The sequence below is a fragment of the Benincasa hispida genome, chromosome 11 (genome assembly GCF_009727055.1).
Source record: "Benincasa hispida cultivar B227 chromosome 11, ASM972705v1, whole genome shotgun sequence".
In the NCBI taxonomy this organism is placed as follows: Eukaryota; Viridiplantae; Streptophyta; class Magnoliopsida; order Cucurbitales; family Cucurbitaceae; genus Benincasa; species Benincasa hispida.
In genome coordinates this window covers 10,110,906-10,126,305 of record NC_052359.1, presented here as the reverse complement: position 1 = coordinate 10,126,305, position 15,400 = coordinate 10,110,906, and the positions used below count along the sequence as shown (strand labels likewise).

General features: G+C 28.1%; 1 protein-coding gene across 1 annotated transcript; it reads right to left on the bottom strand.

The window, feature by feature from the left end:
* Window positions 1-3,577: 3,577 nt before the first annotated feature.
* LOC120090512 (subtilisin-like protease SBT5.4) lies at window positions 3,578-14,197 on the bottom strand. Its single transcript, XM_039048226.1, has 11 exons — window positions 14,101-14,197; window positions 13,301-13,410; window positions 13,108-13,205; window positions 11,760-11,924; window positions 11,563-11,665; window positions 9,980-10,517; window positions 8,929-9,026; window positions 7,996-8,241; window positions 6,788-6,902; window positions 6,382-6,595; window positions 3,578-4,250 (listed from the first exon to the last, which is right to left on the bottom strand). Exons 1-11 carry the CDS (start codon window positions 14,182-14,184, stop codon window positions 3,700-3,702), a joined length of 2,322 nt encoding a protein of 773 aa, XP_038904154.1. The 5' UTR covers window positions 14,185-14,197; the 3' UTR covers window positions 3,578-3,699.
* Between the last annotated feature and the right edge of the window lie 1,203 nt (window positions 14,198-15,400).

Sequence of the window (15,400 nt, the reverse complement as noted above, 5' to 3'; positions counted from 1 at the left end):
AGGTATATTTTTGACACAAGATATAAAGTTCAAGGATATTTTTTTTATATATAATTTAACCTAACATTTTTGTCCTTAAATTTTAATTTCCATATTTTTAATGGTGATTATTTTGAATAAATCTTAAATTTAGTCTCTATTTCCCTATTACTATTTTTTTTTTAATATAGTAGCAAGAGAGATAATTCAAACAATAAACCTCTTGGTTGCTACTTATTAACACATATTATATGTCAGTTGAGCTATACTCATTTTAACATGAGATATATGAACTTTTAACTTTGAGAAAATGAATACATCTCAATTATCGTTGAACGATGCTCATATTTTATCAAGCTTTTAATCACAATTTATTAGCTAAAAATTAAAATATGTCAATTAATGGAAATAACAAGAAATTTTAGGACTTAAATATTTTAACAATGTTGTACTTATATATTAGTAGTTGAGTGTGTTAATAACCAACTATAATTTTTTAGGATTGTTTTCAAATGTAGAAAAGTTAACTAAAATATTTACAAATACAGCAAAATTTCACAAATCTATCTGCGATAGACCGCGATAGACTACTATCTGTGTTTATCTGCATTGCCTATCGCGGTCTTTCGCACATAGACTGTGATATTTTGCTATTATTTGTAAATATTTCTAGTAGTTTTGTCATTTTTAAATAATTTCACTTTTTTCATTTAACTATTTATCGTCTAGGTACATTTTTAGAGGAGATATTGATTTTGAAAATTTGTAAGATTTTTTGAGATTTTATGTTTTAATTAAAGTTTTGGTGAGAGTATCTATGTTTAAAAGAACAAAAATATTTATATAATTTATTTTAAATTAATTCTTCGAACTTAAGAAAACGTCAAACAAATCGATCACTATACTATTGAAAGGACCATTTCTATTTTTTTTTTTGAAATTTTAGAGTTATTTTAGCAATGAGGTATTAATAGTTTATGTTCATATACTAACGATATCTTTAAATTTGTTTAAGTTTAAAGGTTCTTTTATTTTTTATTTTTTAAAAGTCCAGAAGTATTTTTTTAAACAAAACACTAATGGTTTCCATCTAAAACTAATCATGAGGGTATATTTTAACTATTTTTGGAAGTTTAAGGTTATTTTTGAAATCTTTGAAAGTTTCCGTGTATTTTTGATACAAAATATAAAGTTTAAGAATATTTTTTAATATATAATTTAACCTAATATTTTTTGTCCTTCAACTTTAATATCAATATATTTAATGGTAATTTAGTCTTTATTTCCCCATTACTATTTTTTTCAAAAACTTATTTTTTTTTTAAACATAATAGCGAGGGAGAGAATTCAAACAACAGAGCTCTTGGTTGTTACTTGTTAACACATATTATATATTAGTTGAGCTATACTCGTTTTGACTTGAGAATATGAACTTTTAACTGTAAGAAAATGAGTACATCTCAATTGTCGTTGAATTATACTCATATTTATTCAAGCTTTTAATCACAATTTATTAGCTAAAAATAAAAATATGTCAAGTAATATAAGTAGCAAGAAATTCTAAGACTTAAATATTTTAACAAGATTGTACTTGTTCATTAGTAGTTGAGTGTGTCAATAACCAACTATAATTTTTTTAAGGTTGTTTTCAAATATAGAAAAGTTAACCAAAATATTTATAAATATAACAAAATTTTACAGTCTACCTGCGATAGACTACTATTTATGTTTATTCGTTTCATAATAGATATATATAGTAGTAGTTTATCACCGTCTATCGTAGATAACTGTGATATTTTGCTATTATTTGTAAACATTTTTAGCAATTTTTCCATTTAAAATAATTGTACTTTTTTTTATTGAACTATTTATCGTTTAGGTACATTTTAAGAGGAGATATTGATTGTGGAAATTTGTAAGATTTTGTGAGATTTTATGTTTCAATTTAAAGTTTTGGTGAGAGTATCTATATTTTAAAAAAACAAAATTATCTATATAATTTATTTTAGAATTGGTTTTTTTGAACTTAAGAAAACATCAAACAAATCAATCACTATACTAATGATAGGACCATTTTTTAACCCTTTTTTTAAAAATTTTTTATTTTAGTAACGAGTTATTAACAATTTGTGTTCATATACTAACAGTAAACATATTTTTAAATTCGTTAAAGTTTAAGATTTTTTTTTGAATTTTTGAAAGATAAAGGAGTATTTTTTAAACAAAACATGGTTTCCATCCAAAACTAAGGTATTTTTTTTAAAAAAAAACTATTTTTAGAAGTTTAAGGTTGTTTGTGAAACTTTTAAAAGTTCAGGTGTATTTTTGACACAAAATATAAAGTTCAAGAATATTTTTTAATAGTGTAACTTAACATTTTATATCCTTCAATTTTAATTTCAATATTTTTAATGGTAATTATTTCAACTAAATCTTAAATTTAGTCTCTATTTCCCTATTATTATTATTTTTTTCAAAAACTTATTTTTTCTAATATAATAGCAAGGGAGAGAACTCAAACAACAGACCTCTTGGTTGTTATTTGTTAACATATATTTTATATATGTCAGTTGAGCTATACTCGTTTTAACATAGGAAGATAAACTTTTAACTTTAAGAAAATAAGTACATCTCAATTATCGTTGAACTATGCTCATATTTTGTCATTCTTTTAATTACAATTTATTAGGTAAAAATTAAAATATGTCAAGTTAAAAAAAATATGTTTGTAGTCATTTAATTTAATGTTTTATTAATGCTAAAAATTAGGATGATTGAAAATGAGATCGTTGGGAATCAGAATATTACTATACTTATGGTTCTGTGCATGGGAATGGAATAAAAATCTTATGAGATTAATTATGATTGCATTTAGTTTTGTAGAATGCCAGAAAAAATACATGTTTAGTCGTTCGATTTTGGATCTATTTTCTATTTGGTCCAAGACATCGAAGTTGATAGTATAACTACTATGTCAATTGAATTTTTTTTCAAAAAAAGAAAATAAAAACAACATGTTACAATTTTATCATTAACGTCTTAGTTATATTTCATTTAGTCTTTAAGTTTTAAGATTTATACATTTAACATTAAATTCGACTAAATACTTACTTTCAGTCTTTAGTGTTAATATCTATTAATTATTTAGAAAAATTAAAAAATAATGAATAAAGTTTCATTATTTTTTTCCCCACTATTTAAATTAATTTTAAAACTTTTCATATATTATTTTAAATTAATTAATAGACACTAAAGGTCTTTTTACTTTCTGGTGGACAATAATTCAATTCACATTTCTCAACTTCAATTTACTAGATGTTTTGCAAGGATGGTGATGCTATGGATTTTTTTTGGACAAAGCATTCAAAATGTGGATCGACTAAAGTAACATAGTGGTTGTATTATTAACTCTGAAGTGAAATATACATCTCAAAAAGTCTTCGTGTTGTACTTTTTTGATTTTACATGTACTTGGCCTCAAGTGGCTTTATGCTGCAGTTTCTACAAACAAATTGTTTCAAAATATTTCTTAATTCTCTCTGTTGTTTCCATTACTCTGTTTGTAAGCCATAGAAAATAATAATAACAATAAAAAAAGTGAAGCAAAGAGAAATCCATTATCATTAAACATAACAATACACTGTGAACAAGACAAGAATTTCCTAAAGGATGTGCTAACACAAGTTAAATTTGACCCAATTCGACCTAACTCAATCCAGATCAACCACCTACTCTCACTACAATCGGACTTTTAACACGATGGTTCCCATCAGACCATTCAATTCTCCCAAACACATACATTTGACGAAAATCATTAGGCACACTACTCTTCAACACAACTCTAAAACTCTTCTCTTCATCAATTCCAGTGAACTTCAAACTAGTCGGCTCAACAAAAACCGAAACCCCTGGTGGTGCGTTGACTTGTACGACATACGTGCCTGGACTTCCCACATTCTTCAATCTCCTTTTGATCTTCACGACGGCCTCCGATTTCAGATCCGGTATCGAGATCGACGGGTAGTTCAAATCTGTTGTTTTGAATGATTTTGAACAAACAAAAGAAGTGTCATTGGAGAATTGTTTGATTTGTGTTTTGTTGTAGCCTAAAGCACATAGGTAGTTCAAGTAATCTTTGGTGGAAAGGTCATAAACAAGGCCTGGATTTGCTGCTTTGTTTGGACGAACATGGCCTGCACCATATGCAAATGCGTTTGCTTTCTCTTGCTTTGTGCTCAGTATTGGATTCAAGTCATTGGCTTTTGTTCCAGCTGCCAAGGTTCAAGTCAAATGTTTCTTAATGCAAAATTATGAAAATACCCAAAAGTAGGGGTGTACATAGGATGAGTTGGGTTAGGTTCAGGATATTTTTTGGACCAACCTGATGGTTAGGTTCAGGATATTTTTTGGACCAACCCGAAAATTCAGGTTGGTTTGATTGGCTACCCAAATGACCCAAATAAAGTTCTGTTAAAATTTGGATTGAGTTGGGTTGTCGGGTTATAACTTATTATTATTTTTTTTAATGAAAAATATGTAAATTTATATACAACACATCACTAATAACTAAAATCTCATAACATTAAGATGCTAAATAGCAAATATCTATGATATTTATTGTAAACTTTAAACAAATACAAATAACATAACAATTTTAAAAGAAAAGTATTAAAAATTCTAAAATTAATCAATACAAAAAAACCAAACTTTAAACAAAAAAGAATATATATATATACATATATAATTCGGGTTGAGTTGGGTCAACCCAAATTTTTTTTAGCCAACCCACAACCCAATCCAATGCAATAAAAATAGAAAAATTCAACCTAATCCAATCCAAGAACAAAATTAACCCAATCCAACCCAACCCTTACATTTTAGGTTGGGTAGTCCGGATTATTCATGTTGTCGGATTATTTGAACACCACTAACCAAAAGTTTAAAATGTTGACATCGACAGAAATATCGATAAAATGTTAATTTCGAGGCATGTTTTTGAAAACATTGTAAAAACATAAAACTAAACAAATATATTTAAATTAATAATAACCATTTTAGGTTCCTTAAACAAGTTAACATGTTTATTATTAATTATATGATATATAGTGACATTGTGTTGCTTATTTTATTATATTTCATAGATTTTTCTACGTATAACAAAAATGTTGATTTACCTCTTATGTCGATGTTGAGCATGTGAAAATATCATATCGAAAGTCGACAAAAATTCAATACCATGCAAATATACAATAATCCTACCATTTTACTAGCCTCCTCGAATAATTTCTCTATACAATCGGTAAATTACAAGTTTAATTAGTCCCTAGAACATTGAAAATAGTTTAATAGATCTAAACCTTATAGAATCAAAGTAGTATATGTAGTGATTTTATAGGCTTTGCCCTATATCTATATTGGTTTATGAAAATTTTATTTTACCTCATTATTGGATTCAACATAGTATGTTAATCTAAGTAATCATTTTAGATCTTTGACATATTCCAAGTTTTTAAAAATTAATTGGTCTTCTATTGGATATAAAATTTGGGCCATTTGGGCCTTTTTTTTATAAAAAAATTATTATTATTATTATTATTATTATTATTTGTATCTAGTAGAGACTCTAATTTTAAACAAATATCAAATAAATCAGGATATTATTGACACAAAATTAAAAATTTATTAAATTAAAAGTTTAAGGATATATTAATCATTTTAAAAGTTTAGAACATGATACAATATTGAAAATTTTAAAAGGGATTTTTTTAAATATTTAAAAATATTTACGTTTTTGGACTTTTTTGCTATAAAGTGTAAATATTTTTGGGATTTTTCTATTTATAAAAATTTTCCTTTTTTTTAAAACCAAATAGAAACAAATTTGACAATTTTGACTCCATTTAATAAGGTATTTAGTTTCCAGTTTTTGAAAATTAAGTTTCTAATCACATTATCCACTTATCTATTTCTTTGTTTTATTATTCACTTTTGTATACATACATTAAAGACCAAGCCAAAATTTGAAAACTAAGAATTAAAAATTAAAAACAGTTTTAAAATTTCATTTGATTTTAAAAATTTGATAAAAAAACTCAAGAAACGTGACAAATTATAGTAAGAAAATTGGGAAAAAAGAGATATAAATTAAAAAAAAACAGAAAACCAAAGTTAAAAGTCTCGTTTGATAACTATTTCATTTATAGTTTTTTGTCTTTGAAATTTATGTTTGTTTCCTCTCAATTTTCTTAAACATTTAACATTTTAGTTAAAATCTAAATCTAACAACAAAACAAGGTTTAATTACACACTATATAAGTAAAAAAAATGTTACTTTTTATTTTTAAAAGTTAAAAATCTGAAATTAAACAGTAATCAAACAGGACGGAAATGGTGATAATGTACCTGTGGTCATGATAGCAGATCTAATAGCTGCAGGACTCCATTTAGGATAAAGTGTTTTGAGAAGTCCAACAATCCCAGAAATATGAGGACATGACATTGAAGTCCCAGATTCTACGTTAAATGCCACCCTACGTTTATCAAAACTTGAACCTGATGGTGATGCATCTTCAGAGTATGCTGCTAATATATTCACACCTGGTGCTGTTATATCTGGCTGCAAAATTCATAAACGTCTCATCCCGGTTATCGATAAACAAAAAATCAAACAAGAAAACTGATATACAGATTCACGTGATTCACTAACGATATTCACACAGTTGATTATTGAAAGCGTTAGATAACAGATTTAAGATATTTCAACAATGGATCAATTACTCGAACGATATTACTATTTTAGTTAACCAACCTTGAGTATTGATGGATCGATCGTGTTGGGCCCTCTTGACGAGAATGAAGCCATAACTGGTGCTGGTTTGACTCCCAACTCTGTCCTCACGTGAGTCAGGTAAGCCATTGGAATTCTAGTTTTAGCACAAAATGAGTTGTGAGTTTTACGAGTTTAATCGTACTTGAACTTTTAAGTTTGTGTCAAGCTAATGAATCTTTGAACACATTAAAAAAAATGTCGTATAATGGGTCTTTTAAGGTTCTGTTGGTAACTATTTCGATTTTAAAAATTGTGTTTGTTTTCTTACACCTTTCTTACCATGGTTTTCATCTTTTCTAACTAAATAATATTTGAATTTTTAATCAAATTCTAAAAACAAAGATAAGTTTTTGAAGCCCCTATTTGATAAGCTTTTGATTTTTAAAAAATTAAACCTATAGACACTACCTTGCACCACTTATTGATTTCTTTGTTTTGTTGTTTACATATTAGGACCATTTTCAAAATTCAAGTCAAAGATTTCAAAACTAAAAGAAGTAGTTTTTTTTTTTAATTTTTTTTTTCTTTTTAGAATTTTGTTAAGAACTCAACTACTTACTAAATTAGAAAAAGATGAAAACCATGATTACAAAATTATGAGACAACAAACATAATTTCCAAAAATTAAAAACTAAAAACCAAAAGGTTATTAAAGAGAGCCTACAAACTATTTCTTAACTCTCCAAAAAAGGTAAAGTACATAACAAAACAAAGAAATCAATAAGTGAAAGTAACATCTATAAACTTTATTTAAAATCCCAAAACCCAAAAACCAAATGATTATTAAACGAGACCTAAACTTTTAAGTTTGCGTTTAATAGTCATCAACTTTAAAAGTGTCCAATAAATCCTTAAAAGATTCGATTTTGATATATATTTTTAAAAAAATTTAAACTAATTGATTTATTTGATGATGGCTAATAAGATCCTAAACTTTCAACTTCACATCTAATATATCCGTACATTTTATAAAATATCAAATGGCCTATAAGACACATTTTAAAGTTCCAAAACTTATTGACACAAAAGTTGAAAGCCTTAGACACAAAAATAGACGTCCATAGGTGAAATCTATGAGACACTTTCTAACGTTGAATGACTAAATAGATAGAAACCTAGACGTATAACTTAACCGACGTACTTCATGAATAAAAATAGGAGAAGATGGAAGGAGGAGTAAAAATTACTTGGTAGAGTTGATGTATTGGTAGACTAGTTGACCATCAGAATAGGTTATATGGGAAGCAGGAAGTAAATGTGCATCAGCTAAAAGTTCATCTCCATTTTCCTTGTCATTAGCAAGAATCATCCCAACAGCACCTGCTTCAGCAGCCACAAAACCTTTGTCCACTCTTGCATTGATCCCTCTAAGACAAACTACAATCTTCCCTTTTACCTTTTTTGGATCAAGAGACCCTTCTTCACATATTAGCCTAAAAAACACACATTAAATTTTGCTTAAATATCATTTTGTTTTTGTTTTACCATCAAAATATTGGTTGAGTTGTACAAAAAAATTTTCTCGAACTTTATCGTAGGCTTCAGTCATAACTTTAGACTTTGAAAAGTTTCATTTTGATCTCCTGTTAAAATGAAGGATATAAATGAATGTGTGACTACTGATTGTAAAAGTTGGAAGGCTTACCTAGTAGCATCATTTATAAGTTATTTTCAACTATATCGAAATTTAATTGCATGTTTGAGAGTACTGATTCTAAAATGGTTAAGAACACTTTTGTCATTTTCAAAGTCGCTTGGAAAATGTTTTTGACCATACAAAATCAATTTTAATAGTATGGAAATTGTATTTAGAAATTGAAGTGATTTTAAACATGATATAAGTGAATTTACTTATTTCAAAATTACTCCCAAACATGCACTAATATTGATTTTTACTATTCATTTCAACTCGAAAGATTTTGTCGTAAATGATATCTGTATATTCCTTCCAATTTTTAAACATCAACTACCATTAAATTTTCATTCATGGTTTCAATGAAAAAAAAACTCCATTATGGGTAATTTTTGGACAATTTCAAAGTTCAAAATTAATTAAATTAAAATATTCAATGTTTAACAACATAATTGAAATCTATTCAAAATTACAAAAATATACTCACGCGTGGTAGTTAGAGACATTGTTGGCTTTTGCATCTAGAGAACTGATCAATGGATAGAACTTCTGTTCTGGCAATATTTTATCAGAAAGGCTTGCACCCTAATATTGATATAATTGAAGTTCATTAAAGACAGCAAGAACATGGGAGCCATATACTCAAATGAATAAAGATGAATAGATAAGAAGCACGGATATAGATATAAAATACAAACACGATAAAATATAAAGACATTGCACACGGATATTATATGTTTATTCATATAAACATCTATCAATTATATACTCGAAGAAAATTCAAAATTCAAAGTCAGATGTGTTTATGAATTTATATGCTTAGAAAAATGAGTTTGATATATGTTGCTTTCAAATTTATTGTTTTTGTCCTATATTATTATAATATCCTAAATAAGTGTCCAAACACTATACAAAGGAATCTATGACTTTAGTTTCAAATTGTCCGAGCTAGAAACATTTTAAGTTTGGTGTATTAAATCTAACTAGATTTCCCTTTTTCATGCTCTCGTTTGAGACTAAAGAAAAGGTGTAAGTAGTACAAAAGTTTTTGAGAAAGTGTCCTTGTAATAATTGTGATCGAGGAGAGAATTTTATGTGATTGTAATAACTTTTCACATAGTGAATTCCTTTTTGGTGGATCGTGGGTTTTCTCCAGGTTTGAAGTTTTTCACGTAAATTGTTGTATTTCCTAGTTTTGGTAGTGGTCGAAAGTTTTTTCCAACAATAACTAGTATCCTTATATGTGTCAACACTAGTGAGCCAAACATAACATTTTTTTAGAGAACAATACTAAAGGATATGAGGTTCAGTAGGTGCACTAAAATATCTTAACTAGGTTGACACATTCTTAGCGCCATCATCATACCCCAACCCTAAAGTGATTCATTCCATAAATAAACAGTATAAGGAAGAGTTGGAGAAGAGTTCAAAAAAGCAGATACAGGTAGCAATCCGGATAAAGGAAAGCCACGTTAGAAAGACATAAGAAACAAAGTAGATAGACAAAACTAAAGTGTTTGTGTTTCTTCAAAGTGTACCTTAATGTGCTTCTTATCTCCGAGTGCGACATAACTCGTAAAAAGCCTATCAATTGTGCTAGCTCCCACAGTTATGATCCATGGTGCAACATTAGAGACAGAGCCAGGAATTGGGCCAGAGTTTCCAGCAGAACAAACAACAGTAATACCATTTTGAACAGCATGAAATGCTCCTATAGATATTGAATCTTGGGCAAAATCACTAGGATCTCCACCAAGTGAAACAGACAGAACATCAACTCCATCACTAATGGCAGCTTCAAAGCCAGCTAGAATGTCTGCCTCAAAACATTCACCAAACAAGAACACTTGAGGCCAACAAACTTTATAGGCAGCAACAAGGGCTTTAGGTGACCCTCCTTTTGCAGTGCCATTACCATACCCAAATATATTAGCTCCTTCAACAAAATGACCACCAGCTGTGGATAATGTGTGTGTTCCATGCCCTTCATGGTCCCTTGCTGATTCATAGCTTGAGTTTAGAGGTCCCACAATGGCTGCATACCCTTTGTTGAAATACCTTGCTCCGATCAGCTTCCTGCATTTTTTACGAGGTTTGATACGAGACACTCATACGATACGACAACTAGGTAGATCACGGAGACGTGACAGTGATAAGTTTATTGGCGTTTTTATCGAAGAAGGAAATTTTAAGAAAGTTTATGGATTTGTAGTACTATGCTTAAAAAAGACGATGTTAAATTACAAATTTAGTTCATGAACTTTTTGTATCTATTTGATCATTTGAACTTTAGAAAGTGTATAATGAGTTTTTGAACTTTAAGGTTTGTGTTTATTTGGATCCTAAAACTTGAACAAGTGTGTCTAAAAAGTCTTCACAGTTTCGATTTTATGTCTAATATGTCATTGAAATTTAAACTTTGTGTCTAATAAAAGTCTTATGCGACAGTTTTTTCTAAATCCACAAGCCTAGGAGTCAAGTATAAATCCACAAGCCTAGGAGTCAAGTATATAAATTTTATGTTTATATAAAAAATTTACAACATGTTAGAGGCCAATTTTGAATATGTTTAAAACCTATTAGACAAAAAACAAATTGAACGTTCAAGGACCTATTAGACATTTTTAAAGTTAAAAACCTTTTAAACATAGAACTAAAAGTTCAAAGACCTATTAGATATTTTTTAGGGTAAATTACAAATTTGGTCCCTATGCTTTGGTGAAAGTTAGCATTTAATCCCTATAGTTTGACAAAAACTCATAAAGAGTTCCTACGGTTTTGATAAAAACTTCATAAATAGATCCTACTGTAGAGATTATTTATGAGAGTTTTATCAAACCATAGGGACTAAATTTTAATTATAAATCATAGAGACTAAGTTCTAACTTTCTCCGAACCATAAGGATCGACCAAATTTACAATTTTAACCTATTTTTTTACATGTTAATATAGTAACCTTAACCATTGTTCAATATGCATCAATATTTCACTTTGTACAACTAACATCAAACACGTGTCTATTGCACATAATGATGTTTAATACGTGTTAGACACGTTAATCAAATCAAAGTGTCCATGCTTCTCAACAAGAAGCAATGGAGTAAAGATTGATGTTAGGGACCTGTTGCAATGAAATTTGGAGCCACCTTCACAACTTCCCTTCCACCTTGTTGGGATAGGTCCATATCCTTCATCATTGAAACTCTTTGATTCTGGCCAAACACCTGTGTATTGATTCCAATTATACAAATACAAATATACACAAATTACAAAATTATAACCAAAAACTTTTAAAAAAAAAAGTGAAACAGAACAAACCTGTGTCAAGGTTGGCAATGATTGTAGATTCACCAAAACTTGCAAGATTCCAAATAGAGTTTGAAGGAATTGCACCATTATTCTCAACTCCAAGAAAGTTCCATGAAAGTGTTGTGTGCAGTTTTTTCCCTTTGTTTTCATGTACTGATACCACATCAGGATGTTCTAAAAAAAATGGACAAGAAAATGAGAAAACACCATTGGATTAAATTTTGATGTGGAATCTTCTGCACAAAAGATCTACGTCTGGTTTGATAACTATTTTTAAGGTTTCCTTTGGTAATCATTTCGTTTTTTGTTTTTGATTTTTGAAAATTAAGCCTACTTCTTCCCTATTTCTTATAATGATTTGTATCTTTTTTAAGTACAATGGTTGAATTCTTATCCAAACTCCAAAAACAAAAACAACATTTTAAAAACTATTTTTTCTAATTTTCAAATTTTGGCTTGATTTTTAAATCATTGGTAAAAAATAGATGGCAAAAGAAGACATTTGGAGGTGAAAGTAATGTTTATAGGCTTAATTTTAAAAAAAAATGGTAATTAAATGAGATACTAGTTATATACTTTTTAGCAACATTTTTTCAAATTTCAATACTAAAAAAAATAGGTCCTTATTGATAACCATTTCGTCTTTTGTTTTTGGCTTTTGAAAATTAATTAAGTTATAAACTATATTTTCACCTCTAAATTTCTATGTTATGTTGTTCACATTTTCTACAAATATTTTCAAAAACTACACCAAATTTTGGAAAGTAAAAAAAGTAGTTTTTAGTTTTAGATTTTTGACTAAAAATTCAAATGTTTATTTAAGAAAAGTGAAAACCATGTTTAGAAACTAAGAGAAAACAAACATAAAACTAAAAATGGAGAATGATTATCAAACGAGATTGTAGTTATTACAAACATATTATTGTCTTTTAAATTTGTCTAAAAATCCAAATATTTTTTTTTTAAAAAAACGAAAATCATTATAAAGAAGTTGCAAAGAAATAAACACATTTCAAAATAGAAAAAAAAGGAAGGTCTTGTTCCATACCCATTTGATTTTTAGTTTTTTATTTTTGAAAATTAAGTCTATAAATATCCTTTGCATCTCTAGGTTTCTTTGATAGGTTATCTAATTTCTAGCAATATTTTCAAAAAAAAAAAAAAAAAAAAAAAGAAAAGAAAAAAAAACTTTTAAAAAACTTGTTTCTGTTTTTAGAATTTAGCTATGAGTTCGACTATACGAAAATCATTGTAAGAAATTGCGACAAAATTGAATTAATTTTAAAAAACTAAACGGTTATCAAACAGGCTGAAATCGTTATCAAGTAGGACTGTAGAATTGGATGAATGAATTTACTTGTGAGATCGCTTGCAACTTTTTGATCTAGCACAGCTGCAAAGCCATTGATATGTCTATTGTATGAGTAAAAAATTGCTTCCTTAGCTGCTTCATTGCTGTGCTTGGAAACACAGAAAAAAACAGTGTAAATATCAAAAGTGAGAGTTAAAACAAATATTAACTTCATGATTTTAAACTAAAAAAGCTTCACCTTCCTAACAAGGATCCAAGTAAATTATAGTGAGATTCTGTTGCAAGTTGGGCATCAATTGCAGAAGGATTCAACCCATGTGAATGTGATCCCAAATAAACAATATAAGACTGCACAAAATAAAAGAAAAATTTTAAGTGTCTTACAGGAAAAACCCCAAACGTTCGGTAACCATTTCGTTTTTTTGTTTTTGGTTTTTAAGAATTAAGCTTTATTTTCTCTCAATTTCTTACCACGGTTTGCATCTTTTTTTTAAGTACAAGAGTTGAAGTTTTAACGAAATTCCAAAGACGAAAACAATTTTTTTTTTTAAAAAAACTATTTCTTTAAATTTTTAAAATTTGGTTTGGTTTTTTAAATATTGGTAAAAAGTAGTAACAAAGCATGGAATTTAGGGGTGAGATGAGTGTTTGTAGAAATCAAAGAATAAATTAGTTACCATACATGGCTTGAAAAATATAGATATCTCAAAAACAAAAAACCAAGAAACGAAAAGGTTACTGGACAAAATGGTTACAATGATTTGCATTTTTTTTAAGGACAAGAGTTGAACTCTTAGCCAAATTCTAAAAACAAAACTAAGTTTAAAAACTATTTTTTTAGTTTTCAAAATTTGGTTTGGTTTTTGAAAGTGCCGGTAAAAAGTAGATATAACAAAACATGAAATCTAGTAGTGAGGTGAGTGTTCATAAGCTTAATTTTCACGAACAAAACACCAAAAAACGAAATGGATTCCAAATCAGGCTAAAAAGACGTAGAATTTTTACAAAAGGGACATTTAAGAATGATCATTGACTAACCTTCTTGAATGCAATGGTGGATGTTTGAAACAGAGAAAAAAGAAAGAATGAAAGAAGCAATGAAGAAAGATTCAAAGCCTCCATTGCCTTTTCTCTCTTAAAATAATGGCCAACTGTTCTATGTTTCTTATTGGCTTTTATAAGAATTGAACAAGACTTTGGCTATTCATTTTTATCTATAGAAAGTGATGGGAGATTCTTTTTCCATTTGAAGAGAAATCAGAAACCCAAGAGGCAAAAATGGTGGGAAATTATGGTCTAATGAAGAAATTACAAGGATAATTATGGTTAGGAAATGAAAAATTATTTAATAACATACCTTAGCACCAAAAAAAATGGAATCCAAAAAGTAATTATATCAAATTTGGGTAGGAAATTAAGATAATATGGTTATATGGTTATATGATTATGTCTCATTTCATAGCACCCAATTCATCCCTTTTATTTTTGTTCATGGCACATTCCAAAAACAGGTATTTCTCTTGAAACTACTTAGCTTTTTAAGCATAGGAATATTTGCATCTTTGTATCCTTCTAGTTTTATTTGAAGTTTGAACTTTTACAAATGCCAACTCATTGTTACATGGCTGAACTTATCAAATAATAATAATAAAAAAGTAATGTCGTAATTTAGTTTGTTAAGATACATATCATTACCAATAGGTCAGGTTCGAATATCTCACCCTATATGTTGTTGATCTTAAAGAGAAAAAAAAGTTCAGGACATTGTATTTCATTTTTTAAATTTTAGACGATCTTAAATTAGTTGAAGTTAATTGGAAAAAGTTACACTTTTGGTTCTTGGGTTTTCGAACCCTATATTTAAAATCTTAGGTTCCATGTTGGTATGTTAATTTTCCGTTAATTAGCTAATAGAAAGATACGCGACACTTTTTTTTACTCTCTCTCTTCTTTCTATCTTTTCCATCTTTCCTCTTCTTTCTATCTCTTCCTCCTCTCGTTGATGTTGGGAGGAGGACGGGAAGAAAAGGGAGAAAGATGAGAGGAAAAAAAAGAATAAAAATAGTGTCACATCAAATTTTTTTTAGTAATTAACTGAAAATTGGTGATAGAAAACAAAATGATATCAAAATCAAACTTTAGGGATTGAAATGTCGAGTTTGAAATTTAGAGATCAAAATGCTACTAAACTCAAATTTAGAGATCAAAAGTGTAATTTTTTTCAAGTTAATTTTAACATGCCACACTTCAACATAACAAAAGAAAGAAATTCCTACTAATTTCACCATTGCTTTAGGTTTAGGTTTAATTTAATGCAATCAAAATTCTAAGCCTAAAT